General features: G+C 34.1%; 1 protein-coding gene across 4 annotated transcripts in view; it reads left to right on the top strand.

The window, feature by feature from the left end:
• The window catches only part of GABRA1 (gamma-aminobutyric acid (GABA) A receptor, alpha 1), a 56,258-nt gene extending 40,886 nt beyond the window's left edge, over nt 1-15,372 (top strand). For all 4 annotated transcript variants that reach the window (XM_011966662.1, XM_011966663.1, XM_011966661.1 and 1 more), the window contains 3 exons: nt 6,649-6,801; nt 11,067-11,269; nt 12,512-15,372. In XM_011966662.1, the coding sequence (XP_011822052.1) occupies nt 6,649-6,801; nt 11,067-11,269; nt 12,512-12,823 (668 nt within the window). In that variant the 3' untranslated portion in view covers nt 12,824-15,372. The remainder of the gene's footprint in view (nt 1-6,648; nt 6,802-11,066; nt 11,270-12,511) is intronic.
• Nucleotides 15,373-15,798: the final 426 nt, after the last annotated feature.

Raw genomic sequence — 15,798 nt, 5'->3', positions numbered from 1 at the left:
GAATCCACCTTGATAGATTTCAGTAGAAAGAAACAGAGACCTTTGTGTAAGGGCTGCAGTGCTGTATTTTACATCTCTTTGTGGAGCCCGGAAAACATTAAAATAAATGACCTTGAGTACCATTACCTCCCTTTTTCTGCCAGAAGACTAAAGAATGATGGTGAGAGAGAACACACACATTGAGAATGACTAAATAAAAGGCATCTTCTTCTACTTTAAAATTATCCCTGGAGAGAGAATCATTCGATCCCCTTGGTAGTTTATAAAGTGTTGCCCTATTTGCCTGCCACCAACACATGTGAGAACAAACACACAATCCTACTGACCTCTTTGAGGTCAAAATATTTTCTAAATCACTTCATTAACATAAGAGGGAAAAAGATGGAAATCCTAGCACAATATTTGAATTTCTAGTTCAGTACAAATACTTTAGAGGTACAATTTCTTCCTTGGATTCTGCCATTAAATTTAGGAAAAGAATATTTAGTTAGAGCCTCAGTTTTAAGTGCACTTACTCACCTGGCAGAAAAATACTATTTGACAGAGTATATGGCAGAGAAATAAGCAAATGGGAAAGATGATCCAGTTGGTTTTCAAATCCAATGCGTCTTTATTATTCATTTGTTTGCCCATGTATTCCTTAAATTGCTTGTTCATTTACTGTGTCTGACACAGTGACTGGACTTGAAGAAGAGAGATGAAAGGCACAAATCCCCTGCCCTTCAGAAGCTCTTAGTTGAGTGAGATAAATAGCTAACATGCATTGGCATTGTTCTATTCTTCATATCCAATACTCACAAAAATCCTAGAATTTAGGTAATATTATTATTCCCATTTTACAGATGGGATATATGGGGGCCCAGAGAAGTTTAAACATTATTCCAAGGTCACACAGCTGGGAAGTGGCAGAACTAGGATTTGAACCTGGGTTGTCTACCTGCAGGGTATGTACTCTCAACTATATGTCATACCAATAACAGGCATCAGAGACACATAAGATGTGGAAGCATATTTGTTAAGAGTATGAACCCTGAAGTTATACTACAAAGATTTCAATGCTGGTTTTGCAACTTAATTACTGTGTGACTTTTGACAAGTCTTTTAATTTTTCTGGTTTTTTTTTTTTTTTGTATATATCTTTTTCATGAGCTATTGTGAAATGGAAATAAGGAAATGTATGTAAACTGCCTAGAAGAGTATCTGGTTTGTAAAATGTATGCACTAAGTGTCCGATATGACTATTAATAATAAGAGTAGGGCTGGGTGCAGGGACTCATGCCTGTAATCTCAGCACTTTGGGAGGCTGAGACAGGCAGATCAGATCACTTGAGCCCAGGTGTTCCAAACCAGTCTGGGCAACATGGAGAAATCCCATCTCTACAAAATGTAAAAAATTATCTGGCTATGGTGTTGCATGTCTGTAGTCCCAGCCACTTGGGAAGCTAAGGTGTGAGGATCACATGAACCCAGGGAGGTAGAAGCTGCACTGAGCCGAGATTGCACCACTGCACTCCAACGTGGGTGACAGAGTGAGACTCTGTCTCAAAATAATAATAATAAAGCTAGTATAAGGGAACTACATGATGGCATAAAGGAAGAAGAGGTCATTTCTACTTGATATGTTGAGGGTGGCATAACCCCTTGCTTCTTTCCACCCTCACCACATTATCCTTTCTAAGTAATTTTTTAAGGAGAGCCCATGCAAAAATTACTACAGTGACTTAAGGACATGAAATATAACTTATAAAGAAAAATAAAATAATTCAATTGGGCATGAAGCATAATATCAGTGTCCAGAAAACAATAATAAGGTAATGCCATGCAATGTTTTAAAAACACACAATGATGACTGCAAGTTCTCCATATTTACCTAAATAAATTTGATTATAAGAAAATTTGGTAAGTTTGGTGAAAAGGAAAGTTTCTTCTGAATGACTATTGCTAATCCTTAAAAGAGATGACTAAGAAACGTCGTAGGATTCTCTTTTTTGGACACAGAGTCTTCTCTGCATGAGTTGATGTGATGATGATCCTGAAGGATCAATATAATAAGAAAAACAACTGTCTTCTTTGACTAAGGAGTAACAATGGTGATCAGCATTCATCCAAAGAGCCAAGGGGCTTCCATTTATAAAGACTAGTACATGGTCTCCAGAGAAATAATTTTAACTATAGAATGCAAGTTCTGGGGGCAGGGGGAAAGGACTTCTGTGGTCATTTGGTCAAATCATTTATATTTCAAATGAGGACATGGCCCCAGCAAGGCTAAATGATCTAGAGCTACGATCAGTGTCCCCTTATCTCTATTTAGAATCTCTGAAGCAATTAGAAAACATAACTACCACTTTTGCAATAATATTCTTGATAGAAAAATCATTTTGCAATATTAGTATCCATAGAAAACATCAAGTTTAGAATACTTGCAAGGAAAATGACAGCTTCACAAAGAATCATGTTCAATACAATTTTGTTGAGTGACCAAGTCAGTTGATTCTCTGAGCTAGAGAGAGAATACATATCTGTGTTTTTAATCTTCATGCTGTAAATCTCCATAGAAATTGAATTTTTAAAAAGTACTTTCACTCATATTATGTAATTTTATCCTCACATCATCCTAGGAGACAGTTAAGTTAAATACTGTTAATTGGACAAATCAGGAAACTGAAGACAAATGAACCCACACAAGGTATTTACCTTCAAGTAACTAATATATAGGAAAGCAAAGATTGAAATCCAGGTCTAGAAAAACCTATAATGCTATTTTGGAAAATGATATTAGTTTCCTTTCTTCCACTCTCCTTAATTTTGTATTGCAATATATCAGAAATATTGTCACATCTAATTTAAAAGCTTTCTTCAGGGTTAAATAAACTGCAAGAATATTTGAATTACAATTCTCCTAGACTGTTGAATTAGAGGAAAATAATTTGACATGCTTTGTGCATAAGCACTTGATGTCTAGACATATTATTTCAATTCAATTTAGGTGACTGGGTTTTTTGTTTTTGTTGTGTTTTTCTTTCATTTTAAAGCTATTACAACATGATTCTGATATTGCTCCCCTTTTCTTCCTTATTTGAAAGTTTTGTGCCAACACTCTTAAAATTGTATTTAATTTAGGAAAAGGTTTCAAGACATTGGAATATCTTTTATTTCTCCTGTAATCTGTTAGGGAAAAAGTTGTTTATAAAACAAATATAATGTCAAGTAATAGCTCTTCAGAGCTCAAAAAATTATATTCTTTTCAGGATCTTTGCAAAAATGTCATGTTGAGAACAACAAAAGATAATGGAATGTATACACACACTCATTTTTCTGACATTATATAAAGATGAATTTTTTTTCTTTGAGCTGGTGACATTTTGCAGGCTGCAATGGAATGAATTGTTAGGAATAATAATGCACGCCCCTGAGATGGTGAAGTGTAGCATGGGTATGTCCACACAGGACTATATTTCAGTAGTGTTTTGGGAAAATTGTTTGTCTACATTTTTCTAAAATCTGGATCACTTCTTTCTTTTCAAATGACCTTAAACGTATCACTAGAGGAACACACAGAAAATAATGAGAAATTAATCTGGTAACATTCCATTTGTCCTTTAAAAGAAAGATGCTTGTGCATTTTGTTTTGATTGAGTGACTGTAAGCCTCAGTGGATCCATTTTCACTATAGGCAGGTATTAAATACCGAGGATATGGCCGGTCATGCTGCATAACCAAATAACTATTATTCTCTTTAATTAGCTTTCAGTTTGGTGGGAGGGGTATATGTAGTTAAATAACTAAAATGCAAAGTATGAGATATTATAAATATAAACAAGAGTTGTAAAGTTGAACAAAGTAAGTGTTCAGTAAAGGGCAGGTGCTATTATCAATAACAGTTAATAATGAAATCAGGCATAAGTACATAGATAACTTCCTGCTAGAGAAAGCAGGATGTGTTATTCTACCAACACTTTTATGAATTCTGATTGAGGAGAAATGTGAAGAAAATGGAGAAACAAACTAAAAAATGTTTTTAACATTTTAACATGGTTACATAGTATCATCTTAATTAGAGCTATTATTCTTTTTTATCCCAATATTGTGCTTCTGACTATTTTGTAAACAAGAAAACTAAGGACAAGAGAGTTTAAGTGAGTTACCAAAAGCTACACAGCAAGAAAATAGCAGATCTGGGTTTTGAAGTCAAATTCATTTGCTTCCAAAAACTAATACATTTTGTTCTATAGGACAATAATTTCTGTTCCACTGAGGACCTGGTACTTGGGCTGGAACCAGCCTATAGACAAGCAAAATATTCAGCTGCAGAAGATAAGTATACTTGAGTTTTGTAGGCCAATATATTGAGATGTTGAGGTGTTTGAAGAGACAAGGGAATTCAGTGCATATTAGAGCTATGCTATACATAGTCTTAAAGACAGATTAGGAAGTTTGCTTATTGTTACTTTGTAGAACTGGAGTCAGTTTACACTGTCACACAAGAGAGGGGCAACTGTTTGCTACTGGCCTCTAGTGTATAGAATCGAGCAATGCTGCTAAACATTCTATAATGAATAGGACAGCCACCTTCAATAAATGATTTTCTATTCAAAATTGTCAATAGTTCTGAGGTTGAGAAAGCCTAATGTTGCTAGTTGGACTCCATTAAGATATTTTAAGTTAAAAAAAAGAGTGGCAGACTTGCACATGTGAAAGATGACTCTACATCAAAATTTAGGAAAAATTGGAGTTAGGATGTGACTAGAGCCAAACAAGAAACAAAGAAGGCATGAAGGACTGGAGGCAAACAAGACACAGTCTACAAGGGAAATAAGCACAGTGACCATGAGGTCAGAAGAGATAGAAGCAGTGATGATGCCCAGGTGAAACTGAAATTGTGATGATCAGCTGAATCCTTCCTCTCTCTTTCCATAGCACTATCTAACATCCAGTGATTAATTCCTGGTTTGTAGCTTGAGTGAACCGACCAATGATAGTGCCACTAGTTAAGAAAGGATCTCAGTGAAGAAGCAGCATTGCTGCATGCTGGTCATTCTTTTGCAGAAAAAGTTAGCTATGAGAGTTTTGGACAAATCTAATTGGTGGTGCCAATGAAAAACCAGCATCTGTGGGATGAGATATTGTCTAGTCTAGTTTTGGGAATACAGATTAACTGTTAGTTATTTTGAAGATGTGGTCACTTACAGATGTAAATTTTGTAGCCATCTGCACATCTAGACAAAGATGACACTAGAAGCAGGGGTGAGAGGAAGAACTCCTTGTTACAGACAAGAGAAAGTAAGGAAGAGAGTTGAGGGCAGAATTATACCTCATTTTCTTCAGGAATCCCTACTTTTACTTTGAAGAAAAATGAAAAGAGTGGCCCAACAGATATAAAGAATTTGATAAATAATTTTTATTGAAATAATCAATGAGTGAGCAAAATAGATTAAAAATGAGATATAAAATGAAAATAGAAATCAAGTGTGTACTATCAATAAGGCTAGGACAGGCATTACTTAAAGCTGTGAAGAAGGTGTGTAGCCAGCTCCAGCTCCAAGACTGAGAAAAGGGCTTTAATTATAAAGATTAACAGGTTCTGAACAGTGGTAGTCACGTGATAGAGGCTGAGGTCAGAGGCACATAGACTGAGATAAAAATGTTAGGTCAAGTAGGGAGAAGTTTGAAGAAGAAAGGAAGGAGAAAGGTGAGTTCTAAAGAGAATGGTGCTTTCTTAGCCATAACACGTCTGTTTTTCTCCTATCCATCCACAGATAATTAACCCTATGTTCTGAGTGAATAAGGCTAAACAATTCTAAGATTTTTTACTGGGAAAGTGTAAAGCAAAAAGAGAAACAATAAGACCCTCCTGCAATTCGGGTTGTGTGGCTACTGCTTTATACCTCTAACTGAAGTCAGAATTTGGAGTATCTAAGGACCTTGGAGAGCGCCTAACTAAACCACTGTTTCCCACATCAGTCTAGGAACTGGGACACACTCAAAAGCTGGTTATAAATATACAGATTTTCCTGGCCATTCAAAGAATGGTTTGTAAATCTAGTTGGGATTTGAAGAACTGCATTCTTCAAAAGTTTTCCAGGTGATCCTGGAAAATAAATTCTGAGAAACAAAAGGTTCTAGCCCACTGTCTTTATTTTGTAGATCAGACCATGCTAAATTACTCATCTGATGTCAAAGAGATACTTAATGCAGTGCTGGAGCTAAAATTAAACTGTCCTGACATACACACAAAAGCTTCTTCAGTAGGTATTGTGGATCTGCTCTGTAACGGACACACTGGAGACCCATTGTCTGTTTCTGACCCATTGGTCTATGTCACAGAGTTTAGCATTTTGCCTTCTCTGTCAGTTTAAGGATTGGAAAGCCAGTCTTTAAATATAAACTCAAGTTTGTTCCTTCAATATGTGATGTATTTGAATTAAGAGGTAAGAATATCTTTAAAGACTCTGGCACCTCAGTCGTTTTACTGTGGGTTAATTATGTTTCTTTTATTTTCTGGATAAAAACTTTTTTCTCCAAGAACTGGATGTCACATGGAGAAAGGATGTGTCTAACTCTCAGATGTTTGGTACTCATAGTAAATCTCAGAGATTACTTTTTTCCAAGGTCAAATTGCTCATCTTTCTTGTCTGTTTTTCTTCTCAGGAGAATATGTTGTTATGACCACTCATTTCCACTTGAAGAGAAAGATTGGCTACTTTGTTATTCAAACATACCTGCCATGCATAATGACAGTGATTCTTTCACAAGTGTCCTTCTGGCTCAACAGAGAGTCTGTACCAGCAAGAACTGTCTTTGGTAAGTGCCAATCAAGATACACACCCAAGGAAAGGTATGGAGGATAAGTTATGTCATATCTGTGACATTGCAAAGAGAAATTTAAAAAAATTATACATTCAAATACGAAGTTCATACAACAGAAAGGTTCAAGAAATTGCCACCCTCATTATGGTATGTGGTTTTTTAAAAAACCTTAATTTAACTAGCATGCTGTTTTAGTGTTTATGAATAGATAGTATTAATGAACATTTGATTTGATATTTTGAGATAAAAATGAAGTGAATCAGGCACAAAATGCATAATATTAAAAATACATAAATAAAAACTTAATATTTAAATAATATATTTGGAATATATAACATGAGTCACTGAGTTGTTCGAGAAGCTTAGAAAATATCAGCAGAACTACTTATTTACGTTCATAAAGAGCAGGGTTTCTTTAAGTAGGGAGAGCTAACTAATGACCATCGTATCAGTACGGGAATATGTCACTTTACCTGATATGTGCACTTCTGTAGAGTTACATGCATTCATTTTTTCTATTATGACATTTTTAATGACCTACATGCTTCAAGTTAAGAAATATAATTGAGTATTGTTTAAAGGGTAAACAACCTTTTACTAATATGAAAACTTATTTCCTTATGCATTATTTTAGAGTGTGCATTTGATATGTAAAGATATTTCCTGCCTATATCCCAGTATACTATCTCAACTGTATTTTACAGACTGATAAAAATGAAAGACTCCAATACAATATCTTCTAGACACAGAATGCAGTAGTGAACTGAACACAAACCACCACTCTCCTTATGAAAATTGCATTCTGAAGCTTAAAATTGAGTAATCATAAAATCAAATACTTTTATACTAGGCACTATTCTATACGATTAGCCTATATTACTTAACCATAAAACAAATTCTGTCTGCCATTATTCTTTCTGGTTTTAAAAGTGAAATCTAAGAAACAACAGATTAAGTAATCTGCCCATAGTTAGGAGCTATTAGATGGAGCCAGGACTAGGACCCTAGCATTTAGCTCTGGAGTGTGTTCGCCTAATAACGATGCTGTATCATCACCTCTGAGCTATCCTGCTGCAATGAAAATAATTGAAATGGGAGTATTGTGGTTAACTTCATTTGGAAATCACAACTACATATTTATTGGTTAAAGGTGCAATTATCAAGGTTCATTCCACAAATATCAACTAGGCACCTGCTGTTTTTAAGAGCTGTGCTAAAGGATAAAAGCCTTAAGAAGCTTATAGTCTAAACTGAGGATTATTCACCTGAAGAAATGCCTATGATATCATCTTTCAATAATATGTAGTGTATGAAAAATCAGTTATCTCAGAAAAAAAACAGGACTCTGCTACAAGTACCAGAAACGTGTATTTTCTTCTGAACTTGGCAATATGCTTCTAGATTGGCAAACACCAAGTCATTGCTCTGACAATAGCCTAAGCATATAGCTAAATTAATATTCAGAATAATTGTAGCTGCAGAACAGAAGAACAGTTCATTGCATACTCATTCTTTTCCATTACCATGTGTCAATATGAACTAGCAATGAAGTCGCTGAAGACTAAGTCTTGTTAAGATGCTTATATCTGTGTGAGTATGCCTTTTTCTCACCAGGAAATTAAAAAAAAAAAACGCAGGACATATTTATGTTTTGTTTTATTTTAGTTTTGCAGTCTGAGTACAACACTATATTGAAAAAGGTTATTTTAAAAGGTGATATTCCCCTTCCCACACCAACAAATTCTACTCTTTTGATTTGAAAATTATTTACAGCATTTCAGATGGTGTAGGTCAGAAAATATTGCTATTAACTTTTTCAGCAATCTTATACCTCAACAGACTCATGGCCTTTGATGAACATAACTATATGTTTGTAAACTTAGTTGTGACAAGTATTTCTGTGTTTCAAGTTTTATGTTTCTAATATTTTAAGTTCACTAGAGTCACGAATACAATTTTCTAGACTTTTCACCTTTTAACATTTATTTTGTACACGTTTCTATGCTTTTTAGTTTGACCTCAGCACATTTTTTTTCCTGATCTCTGTGAGATGCCTAGAAGGATCATGTGGATTTAAAAAGAATAAAAGAACCAACCAAACAAAAGTTGTACTTGTTAGTATAAGCATTTATTAAAAGACATCCAGAATGAAACAAGGTTGCAGTCTATCTTACGCCTTAAAAGACCATATTCTTGGTTTTCCATGCTGTCTCTCATTTGGAGGCAATGTGGTCACTTAATTTTGCTGCCAAATACATCCAAGTTTGAGATTCAGTCTCACCACCTACCAGCTGTATGGCATTGGCAAATTTACTTCCTCTTATGGAGCTTCAGTTGTCTGTTAAATGAAAGTACAAGGAAAGTAAAGTAATGCTGTTTTTTTAAAAGTGAGACAAATAAAATAAAATATATACATTGTCAGGTTTGGTACTTGGAACTTAAAAGCTGTTCAACAAATCTATGTTCTTTCTCTTTTCCTATAACAGGAATTGTATTTTCCTATGGCACAAATTGTATCTTTATGTTAATCTTCTTAACTGCTCTTAATTTATGGACACATTTGGTTTAAAAATACCGATTCCCACATTACTTCTGACAGCTGACTACATAAACCAAATTTATTTTAAAAAATTGAATTTATTGTAGTAGAGATTTATCAAAAAAGACTAAAGTTGTCAATTATAATAGTCATTAGTTTTGCCCTTATTATCAGGCTAAGTGCTAAACACTTCATTGCATTACCTTACTTAATATTCATAATAGCCCTCCGAGTTAAACTTATTAAATCAACTTACAAGAAAAAAATTTGATAAACCCCAGAAGCTCAGGATTTTAAGGCAATATTCTCAAGGTCATTCAGCAGTTATAGAACAGGGATTTGAAATTCGGTTGCCCTGAATTTTAATTACTCTAATATTTGCTAAAGTTAATATTGACATGTAAATTCAGGAGCTTGAATTTACATGTCATTGCATTTAATCCTCATGATAGTCTTTTGAGTGAGTGAGCAAAAATGTCCTTCTCCTAGAATTTCAGCAATGGTATAGACACTGGAGAGAATGAAAGACAAGTCATCCCTTTTATAGATATGGGGACAGAGATTCCTACAAGTTAAATCACTTAGCAGAGGCCATAGAGCTAAGTGGTAGGGCTGAGACTAGTCACTGGAAGAGGTTAGAATTATTTCTAAAATACGTGGCCTGATCCACCCTGAATGGGTAACTGTGAACTGTTTTTTAAACATTTTCAAATGGTTTAAAGGGAACCTGACAGCATTATACTTTTGTGCTGAGTATAGTGCATTACATATAGCAGGTTGACAGTATTTGGTAAGTGAACATTAGAGGGTATCATCTTTCTCATACTAACTTATATAATTGTGTAAGTAAATCAAAATGGGCTAACTTGAAAACTTCTTTGAATAGAGGACATTTTAATCACTAGGGGTGGATTTGCAGAGTAGGAAAGATGAGGCAGCCTTATCAGAAAGAAAAAAAGATTGTAACATTTGAACAATTGTAACATTTGAACAATTGTGTTCAAATGTTGGTACTGCTACTTCTTAGCTGTGTATTCTCTAGCAAGTTACATAAACTGTATTATTATATATATGTGAGTGTGTGTATATGTGTATGTATATGAGATACACATGTCTCTATCTATATATGTCAGATTTAGGAATTTCTTTAAAAGTGGAGCTATTTTTGAATCAGGAAAGATAGTGTAAAACCATGAGTCAATAATGTCGCAATTATCCTCAAATTGTTCAATTATCTATAAATTATCAAAAAGTTATTGGCTTCCTGTTTTATATATTTGGGGCACATAGAATATTAAACAGAGCTGAGTATCCAGAAGTTGCTTGTGGATCACAGGCAGTGAAGATCTGTGATTTCTAGATCAAGAACTAGGTTCAGTGAGGAATATTATTTCTTGCCTTACCCAGGACACCCATGTTCAAAGTGCTAATTTAAAGGAACTTACTATTTTCTTAACAGCACCTCAATAGCAGAGAATTTTATTCCTACAAGATATCTTCCTCAGTGCTGCCATTCCATGAATCACAGACCACACCGGAGTTAAATTAAGACTTGTCAATTCCAAACCAAAATAAGATGATCTAGAAACCAAATTCTGTCATGATACTGTTGATTTCCTTTTGTTCAAGTAGGCTGTCCTATCATGGTGAAATTTCATAGTATGAACTGGCATCACGTATGGTTGTTTTTTTTTTTTTTTTTTTTTTTTTTCCCTTACAGGGGTAACAACTGTGCTCACCATGACAACGCTAAGCATCAGTGCCAGAAACTCCCTCCCTAAGGTGGCTTATGCAACAGCTATGGATTGGTTTATTGCAGTGTGCTATGCCTTTGTGTTCTCAGCTCTGATTGAGTTTGCCACAGTAAACTATTTCACCAAGAGAGGTTATGCATGGGATGGCAAAAGTGTGGTTCCAGAAAAGGTAAGTCCTTTAATAGTCACTGTAGTACATCACTATTATGTCTCTTTAAACCTATGAAATGGTATGTTTGGGTCTGTGGTCTTGGATGGAGTATGCAGAATAATAAGGATTCTTTTTTTCTTATGTCATAAACAATTAAGTGCCATGATAATTTCGTTATTGCTAAAGGGAGAGGTCATTCAGGTGAATAGATGTATAAAGTGGAGGAGATAAAGGAGAGATAGTTAGGCGAACATTTCTAGTCAAATATGCTTTCCTGTGGTTTCTCTTGATTTGAGAACAGTTTTGATAAACCTAATATTAGGAGCAAATAAACTTACTAAAATCCTTTATTTACCAAGTGCATTATAATTTTGTAACTTGAAAGTTATATTCTTTTGGTTATTTTCTGAGCCTAATCATTTGGTCATAAATGTATAACCATAATGACTCAATTAAATTAAGTTTGCCACATGAACCATCCCTAGTTCTCCGCAAAGTCAAGGGCAGGCACATTTTCTCTTTCCAAAATAGACATATGCTTTAGGGATCATAACACACAGAAAATGACCAAGAATGCCTCATGGTAGAAAATGTTCAAGTTGAGAATACTGCTGCTTCCCTCAATTAGAACCTATTACACAGTATGGATTTTATGTCACAGCTTGGGAGGATAACTCTATTTGTGGGGTTTGAAGAACAAGCATGTCAAAATGCAAGTAAACTTTGGGATGCTATGATGAAGAGCAAAGACAGAGACAAAGAGATTTTAAGATGTTTAGAAATAATCTAGAAGGAGTCACTTGACAACAGCTTTTCTGAAACTTGGTTCTACCGAATATTAGTTTCTTAAGATACTCCCTGAAAATTCAGTTCTATGTTGATGCCCTCTTGAATATTGCTACATACTGTATTTCCTGGTCACAGCATATTAAAGAGGCTTAGAAGTTCTATAGTAAATAAATTGTTTTAACTGTGTTCATCCCATAGTTACACAAATGCATTAGATAAGAAAATCTTCTGTAGTGGTAACATTGACCATATTTGATAAAATCTAAGGTGCTGCACTTCTTGATGACAAAAGGCTATTAAATACTGTCTACATTTTTAATTTATTGTAATAAGACAGGCATACATTATGTTTTTAAATTCTTAAATAAGGCGCAGATTTAGGTTGCAAAATTAGGGCCACCTTGCTCAGCAACTTATACTTTTGCTTCTCACTGTTTACTAAACAAAATGCATTACTCTTTCTTTCTACAGCCAAAGAAAGTAAAGGATCCTCTTATTAAGAAAAACAACACTTATGCTCCAACAGCAACCAGCTACACCCCTAATTTGGCCAGGGGTGACCCAGGCTTAGCCACCATTGCTAAAAGTGCAACCATAGAACCCAAAGAGGTCAAGCCCGAAACAAAACCACCAGAACCCAAGAAAACCTTTAACAGTGTCAGCAAAATTGACCGACTGTCAAGAATAGCCTTCCCGCTGCTATTTGGAATCTTTAACTTAGTCTACTGGGCTACGTATTTAAACAGAGAGCCTCAGCTAAAAGCCCCCACACCACATCAATAGATCTTTTACTCACATTCTGTTGTTCAGTCCTCTGCGCTGGGAATTTATTTATGTTCTCAACGCAGTAATTCCCATCTGCTTTATTGCCTCTGTCTTAAAGAATTTGAAAGTTTCCTTATTTTCATAATTCATTTAAGAACAAGAGACCCCTGTCTGGCAGTCTGGAGCAAAGCAGACTATGCAGCTTGGAGACAGGATTCTGACAGAGCAAGTGAAAGAGCAAAGTCATGTCAGAAGGAGACAGAATGAGAGAGAAAAGAGGGGCAAGACGGTTCCAAGATACAAGAAAAAGTAGAAAAAAAAAATAACACTTAACTATAACCCCTAGGTCATTTGTAGATATATATTTCCAAATATTCAGAAAAAAAAGATACTGTATATGTCAAAAATATTTTTATGTGAAGGTGTTTAAAAGGATAAATTATAAATGTTTCATGAAGAAAAATCTTTAAAAAATCTATGTCTTTATTACACTATGGTGTGCTTATGTTTTTGTTTTGCTTTTAAAACTGATGTATAGCTTTAACATTTTGTTTCCAAAGCTGAAGATCCCCATTATTTCTCTTTGGAAAAAAAAAAAAAAAAAAAAAGCCTAACGCATTATTTTGTCATAAAACGCTCTTTTAAAATTCATGGAACTTTCATAGGCAAAGGTGCGGTTGCTCATTGTAGAGCACATTTAGTCCAATGAAGATAAATGCTTTAAACAGGTTTCTTCACTTTCATCTGAGCTTTTACCGCTAGACTCAAGGAAGAATAATTTTAACAGACATGTATACTCAATAGAAACTAAACTAAAATAATTTAAAAATATTCCCTTTTTCACCCTATTTTCAGATAGCACATGAGCCCAACACTCACTTAATTCTCGTTATGAAGATGTTTTTAGAGGGGCAAAAATATTTTGCAAGCTCTGGAATTGTTGAATGTATTCTTTTATATAACTACATTAAGAGCTTTAGATTGAAATTTATGACTAGCAAACAAAAAATAGAATATATAAAAGATATATGTAAATATACAGCATGAGATTGTACATTTTTTACTTTTTTAAAATTGTGTTCTTAAAATATTGTGTAAGAATCACTGCTCTTAGCTGTTAGAATGTTGTTAAATGCTATGGAAATACATTTAGAACCTGCATTTAAGAACAGAACAGCAAGTAGGAACCACATGGAACTTAAAACATATGGATATGAAGTCCACTTACGTAGACAAAACTTATAATTTCCAAACTGTTGTCTAGTATACAGTGATCAGTTGCTATCTGTTCAAGTCATGCCATACATTTCCCTATTTTAGGCTATTGTAATATAGAAAGAAAATGGAAAGCATTAGTTGGAACTAGAAAATGAACTGTATATTATGCTATATTTGCTAACACCAACTATTTCAATAAGTGTTGTACCATATGTAGCATTAAATATAAAATACATAAAAGAATGTACAGAAAATAGCTTTTATTGAGTAATATTATTACATTTCATTTATACTGTAGCAATATATTTGTAGGTATACTATGTAAGGGCTTTAAATAAAAGAGGTCCATTAATACTTCCTTATAAAAATTCTAGTCTGTTTCATTACTGCCCAGATGTTTTAGAGATAAATATTTATGCAGAAGGTATTTTTGAAGTCTCCTTTTGTCTGATAGAGTTTAAAAGATATTTAAATTTAGTGTTCAGAATCCACAAGTCACGGTCTAAACACACTTAGAATACTACAGCATAAACCTGTTAGCATTATTGCCAAATAAGACAGTTGGGATCCAAACCCAAGTTTTGAGCAATGTTTTTCTCAAAAAGCTGCTATCCAATGATAATAGGAAAATACACCGTGTTTTCCTAAACACACTTTTCTTTTTACATGTGCTTCATTGTTTGATTTGGTCCTGCCTAAATTTCACAAGCTAGGCCAATGAAGGCTGAATCAAAGACATTTCATCCACCAATATCATGTGTAGATATTGTGTATAGAAAATAAAATAAATTATGGCTCTAACTTCTGTGTTGCTGTTTATCTTGTTATTTTTCGGCGTTATCCTAATGTGTTTATTGAGAGCATTTTACCTTCCAGACTTCTCATGGCTAACTTTCGGTCTGTATTTTGCTCCTTAGATGTGAATATTTCTTATTAGTCTGCTTCCTGCTATGCAATGACTGCATTTCTATCATTTCTCAGTTTGTTAGTATATGTGGATAGTATTCTACTGTATAAATGATTGCAAAGTTTATCAAAAACAAATTATTCTATGTAGCTTTTCTACAGTGCTTTGCTAAACCATGTAGTACTAGTTAAGTCTTCCTTGAAAATAAAGCTACACTCTTATAGGGGACAGTTCCTGTTTACTCCCAGGAAATTTTTTTTAAAGATGACACTGAATGTTTATTGCACTTTAGTGCAGTGAAGTGGCAATAAAACCTAACATGAATCAAAGGTTGTTTATGGCAGATGCATGTGTTGCTTTACGGAGTTTAGCAAAAGCTCTTAATTTTATGTCATACTGTATTCTACTACAATAATAAAGCTAACATTATTCAATAATAAAATGGAATACTTGACTTTCTTTTCATGTTTTGAAAGGACTTTTCATTGTTCTGTTTTAATGCATTTTTACATTAGAAGCACCTAAAAGTACCAACTGCTAGCAGGAATCTAGACCACTAGAAAGAGACTAAAAAATATTAATAGTATGATCCTAAACTATGATTTAGAAAAATTATTTATAATATAAAAATGAATTAAACACCAGGTTTCTGGTATTACTGGTAGCACTTTGAAATTTATGAAATATAAACATAAGAGAATGAAAATGCTGAAATGATCATGGAATTTGCTCATATGTATTGATAGCATAGGAAATTCATTTTCCATTCTATCCTGAGACACTGATTTCATTGTTTTGAGGTTGCATCTGATCATTGTCATTTTATAAGCTGTCCTGGTGACTCTCAGTATGTAGCCAAAGTTGTTAC

This window comes from Mandrillus leucophaeus, unplaced genomic scaffold (assembly GCF_000951045.1).
Source record: "Mandrillus leucophaeus isolate KB7577 unplaced genomic scaffold, Mleu.le_1.0 Scaffold77, whole genome shotgun sequence".
NCBI lineage: Eukaryota > Metazoa > Chordata > Mammalia > Primates > Cercopithecidae > Mandrillus > Mandrillus leucophaeus.
This window is presented reverse-complemented; position numbering and strand designations above follow the sequence as displayed.